Source organism: Melitaea cinxia, chromosome 21, assembly GCF_905220565.1.
Source record: "Melitaea cinxia chromosome 21, ilMelCinx1.1, whole genome shotgun sequence".
Classification (NCBI taxonomy): domain Eukaryota; kingdom Metazoa; phylum Arthropoda; class Insecta; order Lepidoptera; family Nymphalidae; genus Melitaea; species Melitaea cinxia.
Window position 1 is genome coordinate 8,868,547 of NC_059414.1, and position 26,098 is coordinate 8,894,644.

General features: G+C 30.6%; 1 protein-coding gene across 1 annotated transcript in view; it reads right to left on the bottom strand.

The window, feature by feature from the left end:
• Positions 1-422: 422 nt before the first annotated feature.
• The window catches only part of LOC123664295 (vesicle-associated membrane protein 2-like), a 62,416-nt gene continuing 36,740 nt past the window's right edge, over positions 423-26,098 (bottom strand). Inside the window, exons 6-7 of the mRNA XM_045598886.1 lie at positions 1,072-1,188; positions 423-481 (exon numbers count right to left, since the gene is read on the bottom strand). Coding sequence (XP_045454842.1) covers positions 423-481; positions 1,072-1,188 — 176 coding nt within the window. The remainder of the gene's footprint in view (positions 482-1,071; positions 1,189-26,098) is intronic.

Here is a 26,098-nt window from a genome sequence, read left to right on the forward strand (position 1 = left end):
TTCATCATCTATAGAGCATAAATTTTAAATTTCAAGTCTCTTACTTCAAAAACATACGACTTTCATACAAACTTCCAACCCACATTTTACCCCCTTAGGGGTCGCTTCAGCCCGTAATATCCCACTACTGGGCATATGCCTCTTTCCCCATGTATGGGTCTCGGAGAGCACGTTAAGCCGTCGGTCGCGGTTGTTATCATGTACACCTGATAGCGATCGTTACTCATAGTAGGGAATATATCCGCCAACCCGCATTGGAGCAACATGGTGGATTAAGCTCTGATCCTTTTCCTACATGGGGAAAGAGGCTTATGCCCAGCAGTGGGATATTACAGGCTGAAGCGTATATAATGTAATAGCTTTGAAAATTAGTTATTAAAAAATACACAAAAATCTAGCGAGTGGAACTGATTCCAGAAATTTTACTTGTCATTATCATCATCGTATACAAGTATGATTTGATCCTTAATTGGACCATTGACTGATGAAAATAGAAATACCATAATACAAATAAGTCTACATAAATTAAACTTGTCACGATTTGAGTGGCGTTCTCCGACACCTTCAGAGTAATTACAACCTCCTGACAGAAATAATTCGAAACGTTGAATATGAGTACCTATATCAATCGTTGTAATAAACTCCCTACTATTATAAATTTTAAAATTTCATGTCTCTTCATACATTCTCCGTTCTTGTTTTAAGATTAAGGTGATTTCATATGTTTTCATGAAAGATTTACACTTACTTTAATAGAACAGACAAGAAATTTAATTTTTTTTCGGACAGTATTTGACAGACCCTTTGATATTTTGAACATATGCATACGATCGTACGATAGCCTTAATAGGAAAAATATGTAACTACCTACATTAGAGATGCATTGAGAATTAGCTTTTATTCTATTACTATGTGAAATGTAAGCGTTTGTACATCAGTGACATTTAAAAAAGGGGTTATTTCAGTTTGAAAATATTATAATGTGTAAGGCATTAACTTCTTTTTTTATTTTATAGGATTTTAGATATGTATTTAAGTTTAAAAGAGCTTGAGTTTGTATGTGGAACAAACCTTGTGAACATGATGAAGAGGCAAGTGTGACAGTGGCACGCTCTGAGTGGCGTCCCCGAGCGCCTCCACAGTTGGCATCATTAGCGCGCGACCCTCCAGCTAGCCACGCTTTAACACCTGAAAAACAAGAAATATAATAAATGCACAATGTTTGTGATTCTTTTTAACCGACTTCTAAAAGGGAGGAGGTTAGTCAATTTGATTATACTTTTTTTTATATATGTTCGGGGATATCTTCGTCGTTTATGAACCGATTTTTTTTGTTGGAAAGGAGAAATCCCACTGGTGGAACCATGATAAGGAAACCAGGATCTGATAATGGGATCCCAGAGAAACCGAGGGGAATCCTCGAAAATCGTAGTGACGACTAGTGCGATTGTTAATTTTTTCGTCTACTTACGTTGTATTCATTACTTGTCAGTGGAATTGAAGTCGGTTTTTTTTCGTTTGCTAGCAAACACAATTATAGAAAAACTATTTTAATGAGTTTTCATAGCAGGAACTATAATAGGCTCGATAGTACCGATTTCACCTAAATTAATAACTACAATATTTAGCATCACAATTGCGAATAGGAATTTGCCATAAATATATTGAAATATGATAGTGAAAAAAAACACTATTAAAAATGATTTAAAACAGGATGGTTACTATGTTTTTTATTTTTATTTTGCCAGTTTTTTATTATTATTTTTGTTATATCGAGCTCCGAAAACTAAAAATAAAAAACATGGTAAATATCCCGTTTTAAATAATTTTATTGATGAAAATAGCCATGTTAACAATACTCAACTTGAATACATATCTAAAATCCTATAAAATAAAAAAAGTAGTTAATGGCTTACACATTATAATCTTTTATCAGTAGGATATCATCATCTGTCAAATATACATGAACGGCAACAAGTGTATTAAACCCTAAATGTATTTGGAAGAAGCTGATAACAAAAAAATTATAGTAGTTGGAAAGTTTACAAACCAAATACAAAAGAAAAGCAAACGCCATATTTATAGATATGTTCAAAATATAGATAAATTCGTTAAACTCCTTATTTTGATAATAATATATATTTTTTTAATTTTATCATTCATCTTTTTTTCGCTTTATAATTGAACTTACTATTAAAGGTCCGTTAAGTAAATAAAACAAAAAAACGATAGCCTACCAATGGAAGAATTTGAAGTACATATAACAACGCAAGTTGATTGGCTAACCCATATACGGTGGGTGATAAACACTTCGTATCGAGTATTCCTAAAGATGGTATGCTAAAAATGTCTAAAAACAAGTCATAATTGCACTAAAGCCAATCCGATGAGAGCGTTCAGATATACTCCTGAAAAGGTAATGGGCGGAGTTATCGCTTTGCTTGTTTGGTAACACAAAAAATTGCTTAATATTTTATTGTCAGGAGCCTTGAATTTACATAGAGATGTTGAAGTCTATTTTATTTTGTTTTTTAATTGAAATAAGATGCGAGTGGTGTCTTTTTCGTAGGTCCATGCAGCGGTTTGTTCTTATGTGTGACGTCATGAGCTTCCTTTCCTTGTGTTATAACTAAGTCCTTCTTTGTCATACCGTACGTATTTGTAATGTTCATTATTCTCTTGTTTCATTATGCATTTGCATTATTTAATTTTAAAATAAAATGCAAAGTCAATTCAAAAATGTTTTCTTATTCTGAACTATATTGAATACGATATGAGATTTCAATGCGAACGATATTAATTAGAGATCTTTATTTGTCATAAGTAATATATATTAAATGATATTTAGTTATTATATGTTACTGTATGAAATTAAGATTTTCTAATGTTAATCAATAAATTATGGAGCTAAACATAAGTTGCATTTCTGTTTATTTAAAATATATAAAAACATATTTGTCCGGCTGTGCAAACATATATCTCCGGAGTTTGTCTAATAGAAATTTTTGACAAAATCGTTAAATATAGTTCGTCGTGATAGGATTAGTGATTAAAATAACAGAAAAACATGTTTAAATATAATAAATCTTCAAATTATTGAAGTAAAATTTGAATGCATTTCAGTTAAGTTAGGAATGTTTATCGCATTAAGATAACAGTACAAATTACTGTTTTCACCGGCTCAATAATTTAGGGCCGCAGTACTAAGGGCGTGCATTTAAAATGATTACAACCACTTTGCCCCGGTGATTGGACACATTTTGGTGTATAATTTTTTATGCTATTATTTGTAAAAAAAATATCTTGTAACGAGTCCGTAAATGCTCGTTTAGTTCATAAATTGTCGAGCTTTTCTCCAATATTGATACAATGTTACTTTAAAAAATTTGAATCATCATCAATTTTACGATATCTACTAAAGTCTAATAACATATGAAGTGTATATTATATATAATGATAGTTGTGAAGAAATATGAAGATTTGTTGCGGTTCCCGTTAGAAGCGTTTTGTGTTGGTCATCTAAATATTTATTTCAATCCAGATGTGTGTTTGTGTACCTTCTTAACGCACCGACATGTTAAATCTTCGTCGGTCCGGTTTTTGTCACAATTCTTTGATAACAGTCATTAACATTGACGTACGAAATATATTTCAATTCAACTTGTTCGTGTCACTATATACCTACAAATAAGTAAGAACGCGTAGAAATTTGTTTAAAACTGCAATTATCTCATAAAAAAACCTTATCTTGGAATATAACAAATATTAATCTCTGTCGTCATTATTCAATCGCATTTATAGATTAACTTACATCAATCATTCACTATTTTTCCCTCATGGTATTTCAAGTAATTTTTATTGTATGAAAAAACTGACTTACAAACGGTGCACACTCGTACAATTTTTATTCTCCCCGTGGACACTGCACCGAAAGAATGAATAAATCGTAGAATTATTAAAACATTAATCTGGGAACTGTTAAGTTCTGTATATTTTATAATGATAGAAAATATTATAATAGTCTATAAGTTGTTACACAAACGTAAAATTTAGTTTGGTTCAACAATATCTTTAGTTTCGCGCCTGCTGATACATTTACAATGCACGGAACGGTAACTTTTACAAAGCAAACATTGTAAAATAAGGCTGATCTTCAGATATCAATCTTCTTATCTATCATTTAGATCAAAGTATAACAAGAGAATTGTAATAGTTTTGTTGAAAACTATTTATTAATCTATAATTAAACAATAAATTAAAAAAAAAAATTAAAGATTTTTGTATAAACCAATGATTAGAGAGGAAGCATCTATAGGCTGCTTTAGAATTAACAAATGTATTTATATTCTATATTCTACGAATATTGCGTAAAATTAACAAAGTAAATATAACAGTCAAACGCTAAAATATAGGCTTAGCCTTATTTCATGGTAATATATAGAATATATATAAAGTTATCTGATAGCAAAAGCCGCGAGCGAACACTATCTATAATTATAAAAATAATTAACCTGAATTTTGAATAATGGCATTTATTGAAGTGTCTGTGTAATTTATGGAGTAGGTTTTAAGTCGACCAAGTTGCAAGCGACGCCGTAGTGTAACACAAATGTAGAATATCTCTAAGCGTACTTTTGTATCAGCGATTTAGTATGATAAATTATAAAATTCGTTGGCGTTCGTACAAACAAACAAAACTATAACCATTATGTGAAGTGAGATTAAACTGCCTCGCCGGCAACTCTCGGAGGTACATACGTAACGTCTTAAGTTTGAATAATAAATGATTATTATATGTCTACACCGATTCTTCTAATTTTCAAGAATAATTGTAAAATAAATAAGTAGCTGTTATAACTGTTTAGTATTTGTACATATACTAGCTGTGCCCACGACTTCCTCCGCGTGGAATTTAACAAAAAAGTTACTGTTTAATTCACAGAGTTATAAATAAATAAATTTCTAAAATAAAATTACCCTAAGTTACTCCTTATTACATCAGATATCTGCCACCGTTTCAGAAATTCATCATCATCATCATCATCATTATCATCATCATCATTTAAGTATATTGCAGTCCACTGTTGGACATAGGCCTTCACAAGTTCGCGCCATTTTTGTGTGTTGCCCTTAGTCATCACGCTGGGCAGGCTTTGTCGCAGCTAAGACGCTGCTGCCCGTCTTGGCGTGTGTATTTCAAAGCCAGCAGCTGGATGGTTATCCCGCCATCGGTCGGGTTTTAAGTTCCAAGGCAGTAGTGGAATTGTGTTATCCCTTAGTTGCCTCTTACGACACCCACGGGAAGAGAGGAGGTCGCTATATTCTTTCACACGGCACATCGTTTCAGAAATTAGCCGGAACGAACAGACACAGAAAGACAAACAAAAATTGTAAAAAATGTTATTTTTTACAATTTTTGTCCAAATGCATTTATTTAAAAGTGCCTATTTTAATATTACAAACAGACACTCCAATTTTATTTATTTGTATAGATATGAGACTTTCAAACTTAAGCTATACGTTTTAATAGCAGATTTTAATTATGTTACAGGGAATAGTATAATAATAATGACAAATGCATGGTAAATGAAAGTATACTTCTTTGTATTTTCAACTTACTTTTACTAAAGTTTTAATTTTAATCTAGTATTAAACAAAATTTGATATCGAAAACCAATTATATTAGTGACCGATACTAAATGCAAAAGCAGTTACAGCAACCAATAAATCACAAACTATGCTGGGAAATTTTAATAAGTCGGCGATTGATATTCCGTATAAGGTTTTGCATTGAATCATAAATAATTTAAAAGAAAGTATTCCAGCAGTTTTACAGCTTGAACAATATTAACTGGAGAATGGTTAATATATAACATTATGTATGTATCAACATGGAGATGTACATGTAAATACTAATATAAGCGCTGGTTGATTCCAAGACCCCTAGCAGGATAGACACGCTTACAGCTGAACAAAAATGCAGAAACGACTAAGCGCTACTAAAGAAACAATATGAGAAACAGTAGATTCTGAATCCTAGCCACTTATAAATCGAATAAAACAAGCCGATATTGTATTATGGATATCACCTATCCCTCTCCCGCTAGCAGCCCCTAACTACGTTAGAGCGGGACGGAACTACCGGTTGAAATGTCGTAGGTCATTAGGTTCTTACCATGTAGGGTTCGCAATATGCCAATATGGAGGCAACCGTGACTTTTATAGTTTGGTCGGTTCGAACAATAGATGCAAGTTGCGTCGATGACCTGCACTGTACGGTCTTAGATGACATTGATAAGAAAACGGCAAGTGGAGAAATTAATTGTGTGATTATTTCAACTTATTGGATCGTTGGTGTATGCAAATTGCCCTTCGAGGTCCAATATTCGCAGCGCTAGATACTCTGTGGGCAGATAACAGTATGAAGCAAAATTATGATATACTAGAGTAATAATTAGCTGAATTGCGTTAGCTCACTGATAAAACTAAATAGATTCGGACGTGTTAAGTGTATGCTTTCAGTTCGTTTATTATTAATAATGCTAAATGTAGTCTTTAATTTTAGTTTAAATTATACATAATGGTTGAAATGTTTGACTTAATGGATTAGCTCGTGTTTATATTTTGACAGGGGGATGTTCATACTAGGTCTAAGATTGTATATATCATAGCTCTAGTAGCTATATTAAAGTTCATACATATAAATATTCCATATAAATGAAGGTATTTCTTTAAAATTTTCAAAGATGTCTGATACATGAAAAAATGACACCAAAGTAACATATCCTATTCACAGTGACTTTTTTGTTTGTTTATGTCATATATATATATATATATATGTATCAATCGTATGTATGTAAGATGATGTCACAAGCTAGAGAAAAAAATAATGTCCCATACAGTAAAATTTCATTTTAAAAAATTCGTACTCATTACGTTAGCATATAGTACACGTTAAAAAAGTTCACATTTTAAAATTAAAAAAGTACCTTTAAAAATATTAAAGATAAGAGTTCCTTTAACGATACATAACAATACGTCTGCTCCGTAGTCTACGCCAGACTTTAAAGATCCGAAATCTCGTTTGTAAAGGTCATTGAACTATCACAATGTTACCATTTAAACGCAATTGTAAGGCACCGAAATTAATAACCGTATAAGAAAACACAGGTTTGTCATCTAAAAGTAATCGGGACGTCGATTCAAATTATGATAAGGAGTGCATTAGTTCTGGTAGGGCATAATGTCCAACAATTAGGGTACGAGCTACGTAGCTGTGGATGCGGTATTTTTAGTATTAAAATTAATTTTAAAGTAATATTTCAAATTCGTCAAATATTTTTAACGTATTTGTTTTAAAATTAACAAAGCATGATATGTGTATGATTTCTAAAATAATCACAGTATTTTTATTATAAAAGCTACCTATATGAATCGCATATAGTACCTAAAAGTGCATAATCATATTCTAAATTACCTCACTGCTCATATATGATTCTGATGACGTCTAAAAGAAAAAATAAGAAAAATAAATACAAGGTTTCTCGCAATGTTCATCTTCATCGCATATAATTGAAAATTTTAAAATGAATAGTACTTTGAAGGACTATATTTATCTGCTATTAATACTAGAGCTCATACTACAAAATATTATAATATTGTTATAGGACTAGGTCGTAAGGCGTACTTTATAGTATGCGGTTACCGTAGCCTATAAACGGCTGCAATCACGTTGCCGACGCATCAGCCAGAAGCATCGCAAGCACGCTTCCGACCCTACCCCTAACTCTCCTCAGGAGCTTAGGCCATCTCACTCATCAGAGGAACTACTTGAGAATAGCAGTATTTAGTTTTGATCTTCTGTAAGGTTGAGATATTTCCCTGGTCGGGCTGCTGCATATTTGAGCAGGATATATCCTGCTGGGCCTTACATCTATAAAACTATTCTATTTGTCACACATGAACTAACAAACTTATATTGTATTTTTTGTTATTGTTATTTATTAGATATAATATTAAGCTCTGATCCTTCTCCTATATGGTAAAGGAGGCCTATGCCCAGCTGTGGGATCTTACAGGCTGAAGCGCGATATAATATCAACAGACGTTACGCCTACGTCACTGACCGTAAGTGTTAATACAAATAGATATGTATTTCATACACATCTATTCTTAGATTTTTTTCTTAGATCAATGTACCTGCGTATTTAAAAGAGACCAACACTACTCTGGCACTATACCGTACCATACGTATTTGATTTTTTGAAACTTGCGTAATCTATAGAGGTTCTTATCATACTAAAGTACATAACAATATAAATAATGCTTATTTTTTGTTAATTATAAAATATATTTTATTTATATTACTATAGCATAGTTGTTAAAATTAAAGAAAATTTTAAATTAAGAATAATATTGCGTTATTTTTTTTAACAAATTTAATGCACAAAATACACAATTTCACTTACCTAAATAGATAAAAAAATCCTATAGTATGTATGCCATTTAAGACATAAACCTAGAGTAGTGTGAAAAACATCCCGCTTAAAATATTTTAGTGAAACGTCCATTATTAATAGATTTAAATCAAATAGTCACATAGCTCTCAACAACATCGTAAAGTTTTATCAGTAGCATATAAATTATATAATTACAAGAACGTAAAATAAAATATATAAGCGTTTAATAATAAAGCCGTTTACTCCGTCAACAACACTGTTTACGTAAGACGTATGTATTTAATATAATTACATGTTGTATGGTCCAATTTTTTTTTTTACTTTTTAGATTTAAAACTTTTTTGGTTTTCAAAGTATAAGATATTGTTCTGCTCTTCGTAGGTTTTTTGACGAAAAGAAAATTTCTTCTTAATCTCTTAACGAGTCTGGAACTTACGACCACGAAAATAAAGGTTGGGATATTCAAAAGTATCGTAAAATTACTTAAAAAAATATTAAAAATAGTACTGTAAAGTTTAGATTACCATTTTACAAGTTTGAAGTAATAATTCAAATTTAAAGAGCTTTTTGTGTCTTAGTTAAATGCATTTAATTAAGTGAGATGTGTTTGGTGATTTAAATTAACATTACCCAAACTAATAAAAGAACACAAAACTACTCGACTAGACATGTCCGACACCCTTTATGTATATAAATGAAATAAAGAAATAATTAAATCAATTAATATTGACATTTTAATTATTTAAGTTTCAATATAAGCTCCTGGCACATGACCCGACTTTTAAAAACACATTAACACTGGCCCTCAACAAAGCACCCAGGCTCGTTAAACAAAGACCACCTGCCCACCCTCTCGGTTGTTAAGTGATTGCTAATGAAAGAGCTCGCACCCCGTCCTGTCCTTGTAGCGAGTGCTAATGTGTAAAAATGCGGGGTAAATATTGATAAGTATTGGTACATCTGCCTTTAAAATTTTTAGATGTTGACGTACAATTGATTACAAGCCACAAGTATTTTAAATGTTTTCTTTATTTCTTATTTATTTGTACGAGTATACAATCAACAGCGCTTGAAAAATATACAGTTCAATTGTTAGTTTAAATCACATAAATACATTATACAACACTGGAGGAGGATAACTTACAATGTTATTAAGATTATCATTGAGCGAATTCTTCGAATTTGTGTTAGCAACATTAGATGCTGAAATTTATACTAAATCAAACATGATACATTTGTTAATTATAATCAAAATCTACTACGAGAAATTTCAAATAATTTATGTAGAAACTAAATAAGTTTTAGAAAGTCTAGAATCTAGTATATATTTTTTGAATCCTGGTTAATTACTATTTACTTAAAATATACCAGATTTATAAAGAATATTAAAAAAGTATAGAAAATATTTAAAATGTATAAAAAAAAAAAATTATGATACTGATACATGTTTAACATTACTCAATTAATTGGTCTCATAAATGTTAGTTTTAGAATGAGAATTATTTATGATATTTATGTTGTATCTCCCAACTATAAGGAGTTATACTTCCTAGACGTCAGAGATATCGTAGGCTTTTTATCATTTTCTAACGAAAACGAAAATCACTGTAAAACAATTAGATATGCCCTTACAATATCCATACAATATTTATGTAATAATAATAATAAAAACCACTAATTGTACACCCATATTAATAGAAGGAAATATGTTTAATAAATGCTAAAAGGGCTAAAAGGTCAAAGAACTTCAACATTTATGAATCATAACGCGGAACATAAAGATTATATTAATATTTATTAACGAAGATAGATCCAAAATTACTCAGTATTCTATTTAAAGACACAAAGATGATGGCATACAATGAAATGACAAACACGAGTCGGAACTGAATCCAGGACTTGTAATATTTTTCCCATGCATCGATAAACACATGCGATGATCTAATCGTATAGAGATCGAGATTACAATAATTTATGGGTCAACATAATGGAGCTTAGGATTTCTCATTACTGATATTCATATACTGAGATTTTTATCTTAACGTACTGTTAAATGGTATAACACTTAATAATTATAATTAAGTTTTAAAATACAAGTAGTAATAAAATAATGTGTTAAATGGCAGGTAAATGTTGAGATATTTAGTTATTTCTTAATTGTATTTGATAAGCGCAAGCTTATACTTAAAATACTTTAATTCAATGATATTTTAATTTCTATAATGTTTATATATTTTTGAGTATGTAATTATATATGTTTATTGTTTTTTGTCTATATTAGAAAAATGAAAATTTATTCTATATGCGTCGTTCAAAAGAAAACTTCATATACTATAATAATAGTACTATGTTTTTACTCAATAGTACAGTGAATGCAATTATTTCAAAAAATAGTAAATGACGTCGATAGACATTCTTTTTGTGATGCATCAGTGAAAGAAATCACATGGATGCAAAGTTAAAAAACAAGAGGAAAAAACGTAAACGAGATGCGCCCGCGTACGCAAAGATCTCGGTCAGGCGGGAGCCAACTTCTTTTGTTTCCAGCTTCGAATCAGCCAGAGTTTCGAATCTAGATTCTGTTTATTTCTTTTTTTCCTTTTTTCTGTACCTTTTTCTTTATTGTCTTTGTGCGGCCAGTACGGCTTTTTGAAAAAAAAAATAAGACCCGGTGGCTTATGGCTCCCCATTGATATGCGACGTTCGAATTGAAATTTAAATATTTGCTTGCGGATACTCGACGAGCTTCATCGACTATTCTCTTTTTGAAATCACTGTGTTACCATCTTAATATTTAATATGTTACTCAGTGAACACGTTGCAGATTGTAATCAGAGAATAGAAGCCATTCCTTTATGTTTTTACAATTTTTAGTATTTTTGTTGAACTTCTGTTTTAACCGACGCATCGACCTTGAGATAAGTTTGAGGTCAAAGCAAATTGTTCATTTATCTTTTCCAATTCCTAATATTTTGGTATTGCAGTAGTGCTATAGTCACGAGTGCACTCACCATGAAGCTCGCAACAGCGTCCAAGTATCGGGAAATCAGAACAATTAACGCCTAATACCTATCCATACAACTGCCTACATAAAAATAATTATAATAGGCACTATAAAAGTTTAAGAAGTAATATCAAGGGAATAACAAATACAAATTAGAGTGAAAATTCAAGAGATTTTAATTGTCCTTTTTTATTGAATATATTAAAAATATAAAGTTTCGTCGGAAGGAATTTAATTGCGTTATTTGAAACGAAGGTCAGAGGTTAATGTGTCAAGATATTAGTGACCGTTCCGCTATCTAACCACGACTGGTTTTTGGCCAAAATACGAACATACAAAAAAATTCGGAATATAGCTTAACGAATGATTTTACACGCGGAAGTATTCAATGGTATGAACTAATAATAACATTAATCAGACCGTATCTATAATGACACAAAAAAGCCTGAAGCAGTAAAAAGAGGGTATTTAGTAAAGATATTCGGTACCTTAATAAATTAATCTAATACTATTAAACGAGCAATTCGTGTATATATATATAATCTGAATCTCGGAAACGGCTCCAACGATTTTCATGAAATTTAGTATGCAGGGGATTTCGGGGGAGATAAATCGGTATAGCTAGGATTCATTTTTAGAAAATATCGTTTTATCCCTGTTTTTAGGCAATGAAAAATGGCTACAGTATCGTTAGAATACGAAGGTAAATTTCGCACTTGTGAATAAAGTTGTAATAGCTTAGATAGGAAAGCGGCCGGTCGCTATCCACCGAAAAGACCACGATTCGAATCCTCAAATTTCCAGATCGATTATTGTTTTTTCTTTTTTTTTCTAATTGCACTCGTTATTTTTTATTTAATAGCCAGTTTTTATTTTTTATTATTATTTCGGTAAAATCGAAAAATATTCTTCATATTTTATAAATATGTTTATAAAATATGAATAATGTTTTAATTCGTATTTAAATATGATTTCTAAAAAACACGATTTACTAAAAATATTGAGCTAAGCTCGGTCACCCAGGTACTAATATATAATAAGGAAATGCGATGATACTATTTTAAAGTTTTCTGCATACAATATAAATCATATCTTTTGTTTATGTTTTTTTTTTAAATTCTAAATTGTAATATTATATAATTTATTACAAACCATTAATCCAACAGAAGAAGAAGTATGCAATAAAATAAAGGCACTAACTTTTCATTGCAATATTTGCTCTATTTTATGTTGAAATATAATTTAAGAAGAGAGAATTTTTTAAAACGGAGAAAGATATGGAGTTTAAAACGTTTGGTAGCAACTTTACACATTCTCTCTAAATTTAATTCAGAAAAACACCATTTTTAATAAACTCAGAACTAAAAAGTCACTTGTTATAGCCTAGATTTGATAGCACTAACTTGTTCAGATTCTGTACTACGAACTTAGTGCAATAATATTTGCTTTATATGTATAACGACGCAATTTTATAAGGAAAAAATGGATTTATTTATTTAATTAAGAGGTAAAACACGTTTCTTAAAATTGTTGTTGTTATTTTTTCTACGTTCGCAACGGTATTTTACCGATATTTTTACACTGGCAACAGTTCTAATACACCGAGAACTCATATGAACAGACATTGTACAATGTTGACATTTGTAAAAATGTTGTATATCTCGTAAAAGTTTTCAAAATAGGGTTAGTGACCATGATAGTTCAAAGATACATTTTCAATTCAACTAATTAAGGTCGTTGAACCCTTTTCTCTCAAGTCCCGAAAATACTGTTTATATTGGTTCATTCCTGCGGTCACCAACCTGGCAGGTTAGGTTAGGTAGGTGCCCAACATGGAGACTATGGGCAAAACACATGAGTTCACGCCTTTTTTGGCGCGAACTTGTGAAGGCCTATGTCCAGTAGTGGACTGCGGTAGACTGAAGTTAATTCGTTCATTCTTTGTTTGTTGAAAACGAAAAGAAGTAAAAAAAAAAAACAGAGACCCTAAATCTGTCGTTTTATTTCAAATAGTTAATTTTTTTTATTTGGAATTTTCGCAACGTTGAAATCCGAATATTTTTATACTTCGTTTGATTAATGTGAATATATTTGTCACTGTCTGGTTTTAGTTGTGTTTAAAATGCAAAGATAAAGTCGTAAATGGCTATCAAAAGCTTTTTTAATGTTCCATTTCACTAAATAGCTCGGTTTAAAACGAAAACAAAAATGGGACATAGTTTACTTTGACATTATTTAGTGGAGTGTGTTTAAAATTACAAATATAGAAAAATTCCCTTAAATTATGAGAACTGTAGAGCTTTATTTGCTTTTGAACCTTACTAAGATAAGGATTTTAGGTCCAATTTGAAATATATATTTTAGTATGATCGTCTGTTTATTGATATAGGAAAATATAATGGCATTATACTACGAGTATTAGGAACAAAGCGTTTGATACTTGATGATTGATCTAAGCTAGGGATAAGACTACACAGGTCTTTTAGTGCATTGACGTAATACTCTCCTGGCGATTACAATAAACTAAAAAATTATAAAACATTAAATTTATGCTTTTCATCTACAACTTATTAGTTTGATGTAATGAATTATAAATGTAACAAAAGCTAGCAAACCTTAATAAATAAATAAATATAATGTTATTTAGATTTTAACTAAATATTTTTAAAACATTTTTGTGAGAGTATGTATGTGCTTTAAAACTAACACTGGTTGCTTATTTTTTAAAGTATTGAAGTATAAAATACTAAATTAACCTTTTTGATGAATTAAGTTTAAAAATTATACAACTGTCGATATATCACAGGTGTAAGTAGATAAAATAGATCTACTAAATAATAAAATTTATACTATTTACAAGAATTATTACTCTCAACTACACACAACAATTATAATTACCTAATATATATTACACCGTATATGTTAAATAATTATTTTAAAAAGTGATATATGCATGTCTTTTAATAAAAATAGGTCGAATACATTTTTGTTTTGTTTTTGATGCCTACGTACTAATTTTATAATAAAGTGCAATGACGCAGGGTATATATACCTATATATGTACCTGTGTGCACTATTTTGCTTTTCAAATGCATAATGACGTACATTTTAAGGAAATTCAATACACACGTCATTGCTGATAAAACTGATTCCGGATTATCCAAGCGGTGAGCGTAAAAAAAAGTACCGGATCAATTGGATGCGTCATTCTTTGACCTATTAATGTTAGGTTTTAAGGTACTCTACACACATTACACGCTAACATGATAAGCGACGACTGGATTTTTGTTATTCAATAAAGGTAACGAACCAGCGTTCGGCCCGTTTGATGACAAGCAGATACTGTATCCAATGGACGCTTGCTACATCAAGCAATTTTGCAAGCGCGTTATCGACCCTAACCCTTTATCTTACCCACCACAGGAACACAACTCACCTTAATAGCAGTAATATTTAACTGCGAATTTCATATAAAAAAAATACATGTACGGTAAAAAGTTAAAAATGAAAGCTCTAGGGTAAATTTACGATAGCCAAAAAGCTAGTTTGTATAAGTAGATTGATTTTAAAATGTCCTTATTTGCGCCCGATTCCCCTAATAGACATAGATTTTTAAATGAGTGTAGTTCTGTATATTTTTCACCGAAAAAGGCCCAACAGTAGAAATAATACACAATAATACTGTTCTGTTATAAATACATCACACATACGTAAATTTTGTGTTCAAAAATGTGTAAGGTAGATACATATATAGTAAAATACCTGTAGATATTTGACAGAAAAAAGAGCTTAAATAAAACAGACGGAGCAACAAATCAGGACTAGATTAAACAATTTTACATTTATGGAATATGTGTCAAGTACTTCAAATGTGTAAAAATGATACAAATTTTGACAAGTCACGTGATAATTTTTGACGTTGTATTGCCCTGCAAATTACGTTTTTGCACTCATTTTTTTTTTATATATCACTAGGTCGGCAAACAAGCGTACGGCTCACCTGATGGTAAGCGATTACCGTAGCTTATAGACACCTACAATACCAGAAGCATCGACCAGGACTCATGTCAAACGTTTGTATTTACCATAGATATTTTTGAGTCTGGGAGTTTTTGCTTCTGTATTGTATGTGTTTCCGCACGCCTAATACAGGAGCGGACCTCAGTGGGGGCCGAGTTGTTGGGGGTGAGTGTGAGGCATTTATTTATTGTGGCACTAAGATAATAAGAGAGGTAGATTATTAGGTTAAGCAAATATTCTTAAACAAGTTGATGTTGGAACATAATCAAATACGCCTCGTATACGGACAGCCTAAAACCTAGGTTTCTATTAATGATAGCCTATACTTGTTTGTATAATTTTTTATCTGCATTGCGGGTTTGTCTGGCCGATCTTTATGCATGTAACAAATGAGTATTACAAAAACTGTTTTTTAAAAACAAAGGATTTACCACGCAATGATTTTTTTTTTTTTGTCTTGTTCTTTTATATAGGTTTTGAAAAAAGAAGTTTTATAGATATGAAAGGTTTGTATTTGCTTATTCATTTCAGTTTATAGTTTACAAGCGACCTGCCCCGGCTTCGCGCGGTTGCAAAATTTATCAATGTTCTTCTATTATTATTATTATATTTATTATATCTATTATTATATATTCTATTATGCATGCTAACCGCATCAAAATCCGTTGGGTAGTTTTAAAGACCTAAGCATACAGACAGCGGGAAGTGACTTTGTTTTAAACTATCTAATGATAAAGAAAATGACACAGACGTTTGACACTTGTAATAAGTATTTTAATTTTTTGAAATATAGAACTGAGAAGAGAAATCGAACATTTTTACAGGTAAGCTCACTCCAACGTATTCATCATCAAATAGGAAAGTACAAGCCATTTATAAATAAAACATGTAAGCGTATTATATAGAAACTATTTATTTATTTGATTTCTATTGTATTTTGATACAAAATAAATCTATTTCAACAATCAGCAAATAACGCAACTATATAAAAATCAGGGTTCGAAGTCAAGTCGAAGTAATTTATCTTAGTCAAACCGATATATTTTAAGTTAGTACAGCTTTTAATTTATAAATCATCTTGTATTAAACACTATTAAATAATTAAGCCAGATATCAAAAATGTATAATGTTTTCGATGATCAATGTATATCTTATTGTCTCGATATTGTGATGTTTTTATGATAAATAATCATTGTTTCTGTGCTTGTAGTAGTTAATTAATTAATATTAAATTGAGACGGCAAAAGCGACGATGGAAATTAGAACGCAACAACACCTGATATATTCTCAGGTATCATTTTATATAAATTATATTTTTTGTGCCTCAATAGTTTTCATTAGATATTTTCGAATATCTAATATCTTCAGGCCGTTTTCTTTTAATTTATTATCAGAGTTTACACGATACAGATATATTTTGTAGAAAATAGCTTATATTCAAAAAGCGAGAGTGATATTTTAATAAAATGCAATTTCTTACCGTTTACTAATTAACGGTAGTGTAATCCTTTCAGCGTATTATAAAAATTACCATACATATATTTATATCAAATTGCAGTTTACACGTTTTCAGTTCACACTTCTAACGAGTCAAAATTCACGCCCTTGTAACCACATGACTGACTAAATAAATTTAAGCAGACCTTACAAAGTGTTTAGCACTGAATTCGGAACACTTTAACACATGTTTATTTATCATTGTTAAAAAATGTCACTTCAATCCTTTCCATATGCACTATTATTTAAAAAATAGTTTCAATACTACGAAAAAGGTCCTACAGGAAATTGAAAAAAAATGTAAAAAAAATACTGGCAATCGACGTCAAGTCAGATCGAAACAGAAACGATTAGAAGTCATTCGTTCCATTTTCGAACGCAACAGGATTTTGACAATTACGTTTCGTTCGAGTCGGCGTGTCAGATTTTGACAGGTCTATGCGCGCGCGTGTGAGCGTGTAGAGCGCACGGGCATCGGCGCTGCACTGCGTTCGCGCGCTTTTCGACCTACGAAACCTTCTCAGCCTCTCTAGAATGGGATGTATTATATTTTCTCACGGAAAGGACTAACATAGGATGATCCCCGCTCAATAGCATCTTCGCTGACTGATGCTGTCCGAGTTTTGTTTCCATTTTGACGTTTGAAGATCTTTTTTTTTAAGCGGGATTAACCGTTTATAAATGTCAGAGGTTTATGGAGCGTAGTGAATTGCGGTTATGGTCTTTTTTATGTCATAAGTAGAGTGATGTTCAACGGCTATTTCCTATTGTAATCCTTGTTTTATAATAAATAACCAACTCTACAATGTATTAAACAAAATTCACAGTTATTTTTGTCCTTCATTAAAGTATTTTAGATATAGCTTTAAATTTTTAATGTTGACGCTACACTTCAGCAATAGTTTTTTTAAAGAAAATGTCCTGTGAAATATACACAAAATAATTGATTTTTATATTCTGTATTAACGTTTTTTTACTATTAAAAATATTTCGTAGCAATTTGTGCTAGTAAAAGTACCAATGTGATACGTGGAAAAAATTCTCCCATTCCACACGTCACGGGTTCTAATGTAAAAGACATCAACGAACTGTCAACCCCTCCCCAAATATATTAAATATTTTATTTTTCCATTATTATTACTATTTAACTAATGTTATATAAATACATATTCACAATCATACTGTACCAAATTCAAAATCCATTTTATTCAGTTATTTATTTATCCAGTTTCAGTTCCATTTTTTTTATCCAGTTATTAATTTAGAGCTAGTTTAGAATAAAAGGAATTATTTTAACTATTTAAAAAAACTAAGAATATTATTATTATTCAATGTACTCGCGTTTTCACGTAAAGACATAGATTTTAAAAATCGAGCATCACGCGGATATAACCTTGATACAAACGTAATCTGTACATAATTATAATTTGGTAATATTTTCTAAGCTAATATACCAACAAAGGTAAAGTTAAATAAACTGAAAACGCTACGAAGTGGTCTGTCATAATAAGATAACATATCATAAAAAAATGTTACGTTATTGTCAACACAAGTAAAAAAAAAATGTGCAAGCGAGACAACACTGAGTTGTCGCTAGGCCTGCGACAATTGTTTCCTCTTCAAATTGAACAGTCGTCACGCGTCACCGCTAAACCCTGCCCACTCGGGCGGGGAGCAAGAAACTATTGCCATCTCTCTTATTACTAACAATTTTGACAATGATGAATAGAGAGGAACAATACGTTCGATTTTTACACGGTTGCACAGTTTCTTTTTTCGTTACATATAGATCAATTTTAAAATAATATGTCATTGACCTCGTTGATGATGTTTTTGATGTACAAAATGTGATTAAAAAAGTTTCAGCAACTCTAGGAAGATTTTTTGTTTGTAAAAAAAGGTGAAAAGATAAATTATTACCTACTCGCTTTAATAACATAGAATTTTTTTATTTGTTTTTTTTTTTTTTGTTTTAAAACAGCGTGCTATTAATATAAATAGTCTAGTTCAATTTTAGTTTATAGTGTACTAGTGACCCGCCTCGGCTTCGCACGGGTGCAATGCTGATACTAAATATACTACAGATTGTCTTTATTTATAGTGTGAAGCTTGCTTATAGGATGGTTATTAACATAATAAACAACAACATTCAAATATGTCTCGTTAAGTTACACGTTGTTACAGAATGCGTTGAAGAAATAAAGGTTCACTGCTCGTTTCCCGTAGGTGATAGCGTGATAATATGTAGCCTTTATGTTGACCCGACTTCTTAATAATATTCGTGCCAAATTTGAAGTAAATCCATGCGGTACTTTTTGAGTATATCCCGGACATACATACAGACAAAGAGACAAACAGACAATCATTCTAAAAACCATATTTTTGGCTTCGGTAATCGACTGTAGATCACACCCCAAGTATTCTTTTAAAAAAATATTCAATGTACAATTTTGACTTTTCTACCATTTTATTATATGTATGTAGGTATAGATAAAATGATATGTAGGTACATGTTTACTCAATTCTTCTCTTTCGAAATTAATATAAACTAGGTATGCCCGTGACTTCGTCCACACGAATTTAACAAAATAGTCATTGTTTAGTTCGCAGAGTCATAAAATAAAATAAAAGTAGCCTGAGTTACTGCTTATTACATCAGCTATCTGCCAGTGAAAGTCTCGTCAAAATTGTTCTAGCCGTTTCAGAGATTAGCCGGAACAAACAGAAAGACAGACAGACAAAAATTATAAAAAATATTATTTATAATGTAATGATAATTTAATGTATTCATGCATATGAATTTAGTAAAAAGCGGTTATTTTAATATTACAAACAGACACTCCAATTTTATTTATTTGTATAGATAAGACAAAACTTATGGATGTGGACGCATGGCACGATTAATATCTAATTTTTCTTTTCAGTATGTAGTATAGTGTAATGATTTTGGTCCAATATATACTAAATAAACATGTCAGCAACAATGTAGGTATTACTACAAATTAATATTTAAATTTATTTCAATATCTATGACAATAACTTGGAATTACAGGACTGAGAGAATATGACAGTTTTTACAAAGGTTGTCAATATCTATCTATAGCCTAAAGAAAAATCAAAAAAAAATTAAGGTATTCATCAAATGCAAAGATATCCTCAAAATCTCTAAAATAAGTAGGTATAGTTAGGGATTTTAGAAGTATTTCTTAATTTATGTAAACATAAATATACATTAGTTTGGTCTACACACATTCAACAAACCTTAGGGTAATTAAATTTTAAACGATTTTTTGCGAAGATTGTAAAGATTTTTTTTTTTTTTTTCTTAAATTGTAGTAACTTGATAAAGTGTTCATTTTAATGTAGTTGCAACGTTCAATAAATTGTTTTCAGATTTTTAAAGAACGTTAGGAATCTATTCCTATTTTTTTCTATAAAAATACAAAAAAAGCAAAAAGTTTTTAATTAAGACTAAATAAAAACCACACGAACTTTATATATGACTAACCATTTCCCACAGTAATGCTCGGTTTGCGCCATATCGGCTGATATTGAGCGTAATTTGTAGCTTCGTGGTGCCACGAGATTTACTGCGCGCGAGATATAGCCGCTAATGCGGAACCAAAACCCTTTTTTATTTTATCTATATAATATATAGGATTAAAAATTATGATAAAATGTTTACTAGATTTTAAGACGTCATTTTTCCTGTAAATATGATGGATTGGATGAACAATTATTTACTTTCTATTCGATATCTTCTTGTCGAGTGTAAAATGATCTAAAATGCAGGGACATTTCTCAAATATCATGGATTACGTTTATCCTGTAGGCGATTTATTATACAAAAGACTACTAATCGACAGAGCTGTCATTGCCTAGTAAAGCTTCAATACTTTTTTATGTTGTTCTTGAACTTGTACATGTATCAATACTTTTTAGGAATTCTCCATAAACATATAAAATGTTTATTTTAATATGTATAATAAAGTTGTAACAAAAATACTGTTACGATACCTATAGAACACAACGCGGTCGAAAACATCGTCGTCGTGAATATTTAGCCATTTGAATATTATATTTTTGGAATCATAAACTTTTGTAAGGCATTGAAAAAAGAAGGGACCGGAAGGGATCTTAAATACTAACAAATTGAAAAAAAAAAACTCAACTATGAATACTACATATTCATAGTTTAACGAAATTAAAAATATCAATCGCGCATATTAGACCAGGGCCGATCATTTTTGAGACTTGAAATAAAATAGACGAGGATAAAATCATTTAGAAAAGTAAGAAAAATAACAAAAAAAAAATAAAAAATAATTATGATTTATTTTTGATATGATATTAAAAATTGCTTAGAATTCCCTCGTGTGTAATAATATAAATCGTACGAATAAAAAATATTTTTCGGGTAATTTAAGGTCGGGTAGTGGGGAGGGGGGGGGGGTCGATTTTAAGGTTGAAAACAGCTTACCATGAGTTCCAGCAAAACTACGAGTCGTATCAATATGAATTTCACCAAAGTTCGTGAACAAAAAATTTTCTTTCATGGAGATGAAAATAGAAAACAAAATCCAGTTTTTGATATTTTCGCCTAAATTTTGAGATAATGTGAAAAAGTGAAAACACAAATTTGTAGTTATTTTAATCACCTTAAGCTTTGTCATTTAATTTTGTTACGCTTTAGACATAAAAAGTTCTGTCAGTCATCAAAACTTACAGTATCTGACGATACATTTTTTTTTCAATCCGTCTAAAACGCCCTAAGGTCCGATCGTTGTAATTTTTATCATTTTTGCAATTTATTATTTATGTATTTATAGTGGTTATAGTGGTAGTTATCATTTATAAATTTTTAGTGTTTACTTATAATTATTACAATAATATAAAGTCTTACTAATAAAATTCTGTTGATTCCTTAGACTTTAGACTTTAATAGTAACCTTTAAAGGATTGTAAAATGAAAAAAGAATACGAAATCCAATGGTCTTTTACACGTGCTCCTCACACGTACTGCGTACTCAATGAAATGCAGTAAAAACTCGATGCATTGATTGCAGCGTGAAATTCATTAAAGAATTTTAAAAAACTACATTGCGTTGCGTCAGTGAACTGTGACAGGAGCGCGTACCGGCGCTGCGTGCTTTGCGTTCATTGGATGCCGAATTTGATACGACTGTAGAATAAAAAATCTAATTATACCCGTTACTTGGTACAGCTATTTGTGGATTTAAATAAATTAAATTATTAGATGAATATTTGTAACAGTCATTGTTAAAAAAAGTTATCAATACTTTTTTTATTTATTTATAGTAAAATAAAAAAATAACGCAAAATAATGTAGCTTCTACCAGTCAGAGTATAAAAGTTTTCTCCCCTTAAAAAAATCTGTTTAATACGGTAAAAAATATTTCGTTACCACTAATAAGAGGACAAAAGTAACAATTGTTTAGTTGTGAATATACGAGTATCAGTCTAATTCATACTTAGATCACCTCATACATTCATACTCATACATTTCATTCATACTTACATATATCACCTTTGGCTATGTTTTTTTATATATAACTAGGTCGCAAACAAGCGTACGACTCACCTGATGGTAAGCGATTACCGTAGCCTATAGATGCCTGCACTAACAGAAGCATTGCAAGCGCGTTACCGACCCTACCCATTACCCCCAATTTCCCCCAGAATCTCTGATCACTTTACCCAACAATAGGAACACAACACTGCTTGAAAACAGTGTTATTTAGCTGTGATCTTCTGTATGGTTGAGATACTTCCCCAGTCGGGCTGCTCCATATTTTGAGCTGACATTTCCTGCTGTGCCCTACCTCAGTTAAAATTTCAAAATAATAAAACTTTCAACAATGGCAAAAATACCAACTTATAAAATTATAGCGTAAAAAGTACACAGTATCGTCATTTCTTTGTTTTAATTAATTTTATACGACTTTCACGACGGTTCAACTAAATACGATTTTATCTTCTTTACAATACTAGTCCTACTTATCCCCTGTTATCATATGGTCAGCTTTATTCTTGTTTTTTCTCTGCCAGTGCATACACATGTAAACTTTAGAACAAATACGACAATAAATATCAAATAAGGGAACCTAAATTTGAAAATAGTGATGACTTACTCGGAAGATAACACATAACTATTTTTCTTTCTCCACTTTCTCCTTTTCTTCTTAATAATTTTACTCCTCAACTATGTATTTTAGACATTTTTATGAAAGGAGGTTACTAAAAATCTGTGTATGTGGCAGCGCTTATTTAGGTCTGCTCATTGACTGGCTGTTCCCTAAAAAAAATAACTAACGGACTATGAATAGAAAACAATTTTGTGCTTAGAAAACTCGTTTCGACGTTTAAACCGATTTTAGGAATAAAGTTAAACACGTAGAAGATCATAATGGGACGTATTGTTAGATGTTAAAAAAACAACAAGTGGACCTAGCTCAGCTGGCTAAAACGAAACGGTATTTTTTTCTTATATCGTCACTTACACTATTAAATAACAATGAAACTTGGAAATGGATTTTAGTTTTATTTTCGCAATTAAATTAGATATAGATACTTACTATTTACATCAAGATATTTTTTTACAAAAATAAAGGAAACAAATGACTACTGCAATTTAATAAACCTACTATAATCCTATCCTAAAAACTATAGTGAAATGAATAACAAATATGTTATTAATAATATCGTAATTCAAATGTTATATGGAACATCACACAAGTCAAACAACCGACCAGTCTGAGTAACATCATGAATCTGATATTCCTTTGGACTTCCTTGAATTCTTCGAATAGCTAAGTGTGTCAAAATCGATACGATTAAACCGTATCTTATTGAAAAAAACATCGATCAAGTCACTAAAATCAATGATCTCCATTGGATTCTTAGCGTCCCAGTTTCGAAGGTTCATTTTATACGGTTAACTAATTCAAGGAGGGACAGTCAATTGTGAGTGGGTAAATGCCTTAATCAAACTTTCAAACAAAAACTTTGTTAAAAAATCACATTCTTAGAATACTACAATTTTTAAAAGGGTTCAAGAATTTTGGTGATGAAAAAAGCAAGCTATCGTAATAAAGGAGTGTCGATAACTTTATTAGTTTTACTTATGTACTAGTTTAATTATTATTATTATTTAGCGATAAATAATGATAATTACGTTTTTTTTATATAAAAATTGAATTGTTGCATGATACGTAGCAGGTGAAAATCACATATTTATTATTAATTAAAATCCAGTATTATAGAAGCGGCGTGATTTCGAGAAAATTGACGTACTTACACAAAGTGCATATTTACAAAGAACGTAATATGTATGGATTGTATCTTGCTTCATTTTAAACTAAAGATTTCACCTATTGCTGTTCTGCTATGACATGCTAAATGTAGGTACTATTTTACTTCCTACTTAAAGAATATATAATTTTTATAAATATAATACAGACATTTAATATAGAAGCTATATTTTATATAACGTTATATACCGGAACCGGTACCTTATAAAAGTATAATTTTATGGAATTTATAATAAAGATTTACCAACGCATCATCATATAAAATCTTTGTATTTTCTGATTTTCTCACAGAAATAAGTAATGAGCTCAAGGTAATAATGTAAAGATATTATTCAATCTAATCTCAAGTAAAGTAATCGGTGAATCATCAGAATGGATGCAGAGGCACGTGCACACAGAATTGTTTTATACCACGCAAAAGTATTCAACGCACATGGAACGGACGCGAGCAAATAAAAACGAGATAAATAGGGATGGGCAAGTATTTACAAATGTTTAATTAAACAATTTATTACTTGTACTTGTTATGAAGTTTGCTTAAATATTAGATTTCTTCCGCTACCCAATATTTTCATTCTTTATTTTTCATAAGACTTTTTATCTTTTATACTTACCATATATCATTGGAATATACCAATAATGAATATTAAATTAAACTAGTAAATAAGTATTCGTAACATGAAATGTTGTGTGAAAGAATAGACGACTGTTTTACTAAATTACCTACTGAAGTATTACCGACTTTTGTTAAAAAATCTTAACATTTTGTGATTGTGGGTATCGGTCAACAATAATTAAATATTCTAAACAACCTATCTTGTTTTAATTTTATTAATTCAAAGCAATTATTTGTAATTAAATATCGATATTTTATCAATATTCGTCGCATCACTAGCGCGAGGAATCGGCGCATACGAGGGAATCTCGCGTTACGCATATCCCACTTTCAATTTCCTCACATATTACAATAACTTTTTATATAAAATGCTGGTATTCCTGCCCACAATGTGCGTCTGCTGCTTGGAATTTCAATATTTCCTTTACAATTACGGTATTATAATTTAAATAGGTAATGAGAAAAAATGTTACTTGGGTCTTTAATGGTGTCCGAAAATCTTAAACTGTATTTGAAAAAAATCTTTATCGTATTCTTTTAGACTCAAATAATTTTATTAAATACTAGCTGCTGTGCGCGACGTCGTCTGCGTGAACGCTATACAGCACCAAAAATACTTACGATTATACCTTTTAAAATAACATTCATTTACCCGTTTCTTCTTTACATTTCATATCTACAGGAAAATCTCATAGATGGCGCTGCTTTAAAATTGTCTTGTCTACTTATATTCATTTAATTATGTTTATTGGCTTAGTTACTTATATTGCGTGATTTTTATAGTGTGAAGCTAGCTTATATAGCATGGTTAGTAACATAATAACAACAACATTCAAATATGCGTCGTTAGATTACACGTTGTTACAGAATGCGTTGAGGAAATAAAGGTTCACTGCTCGCTCCCGGTAGGTGATAGCATGATATTATGTAGCCTGTATGTTGACCCGACTTCTTAATAATATTCGTGCCAAATTTGAAGTAAATCCACGCGGTACTTTTTGAGTTTATCCCGGACATACATACAGACAAACAGACAAACAGACAAAAATTCTAAAAACTATATTTTTGGCTTCGGTATCGATTGTAGATCAAGTATTCTTTTAAAAAAATATTTAATGTACAGTTTTGACTTTCCTACCATTTTATCATATGTAATAATAATAGATTATTA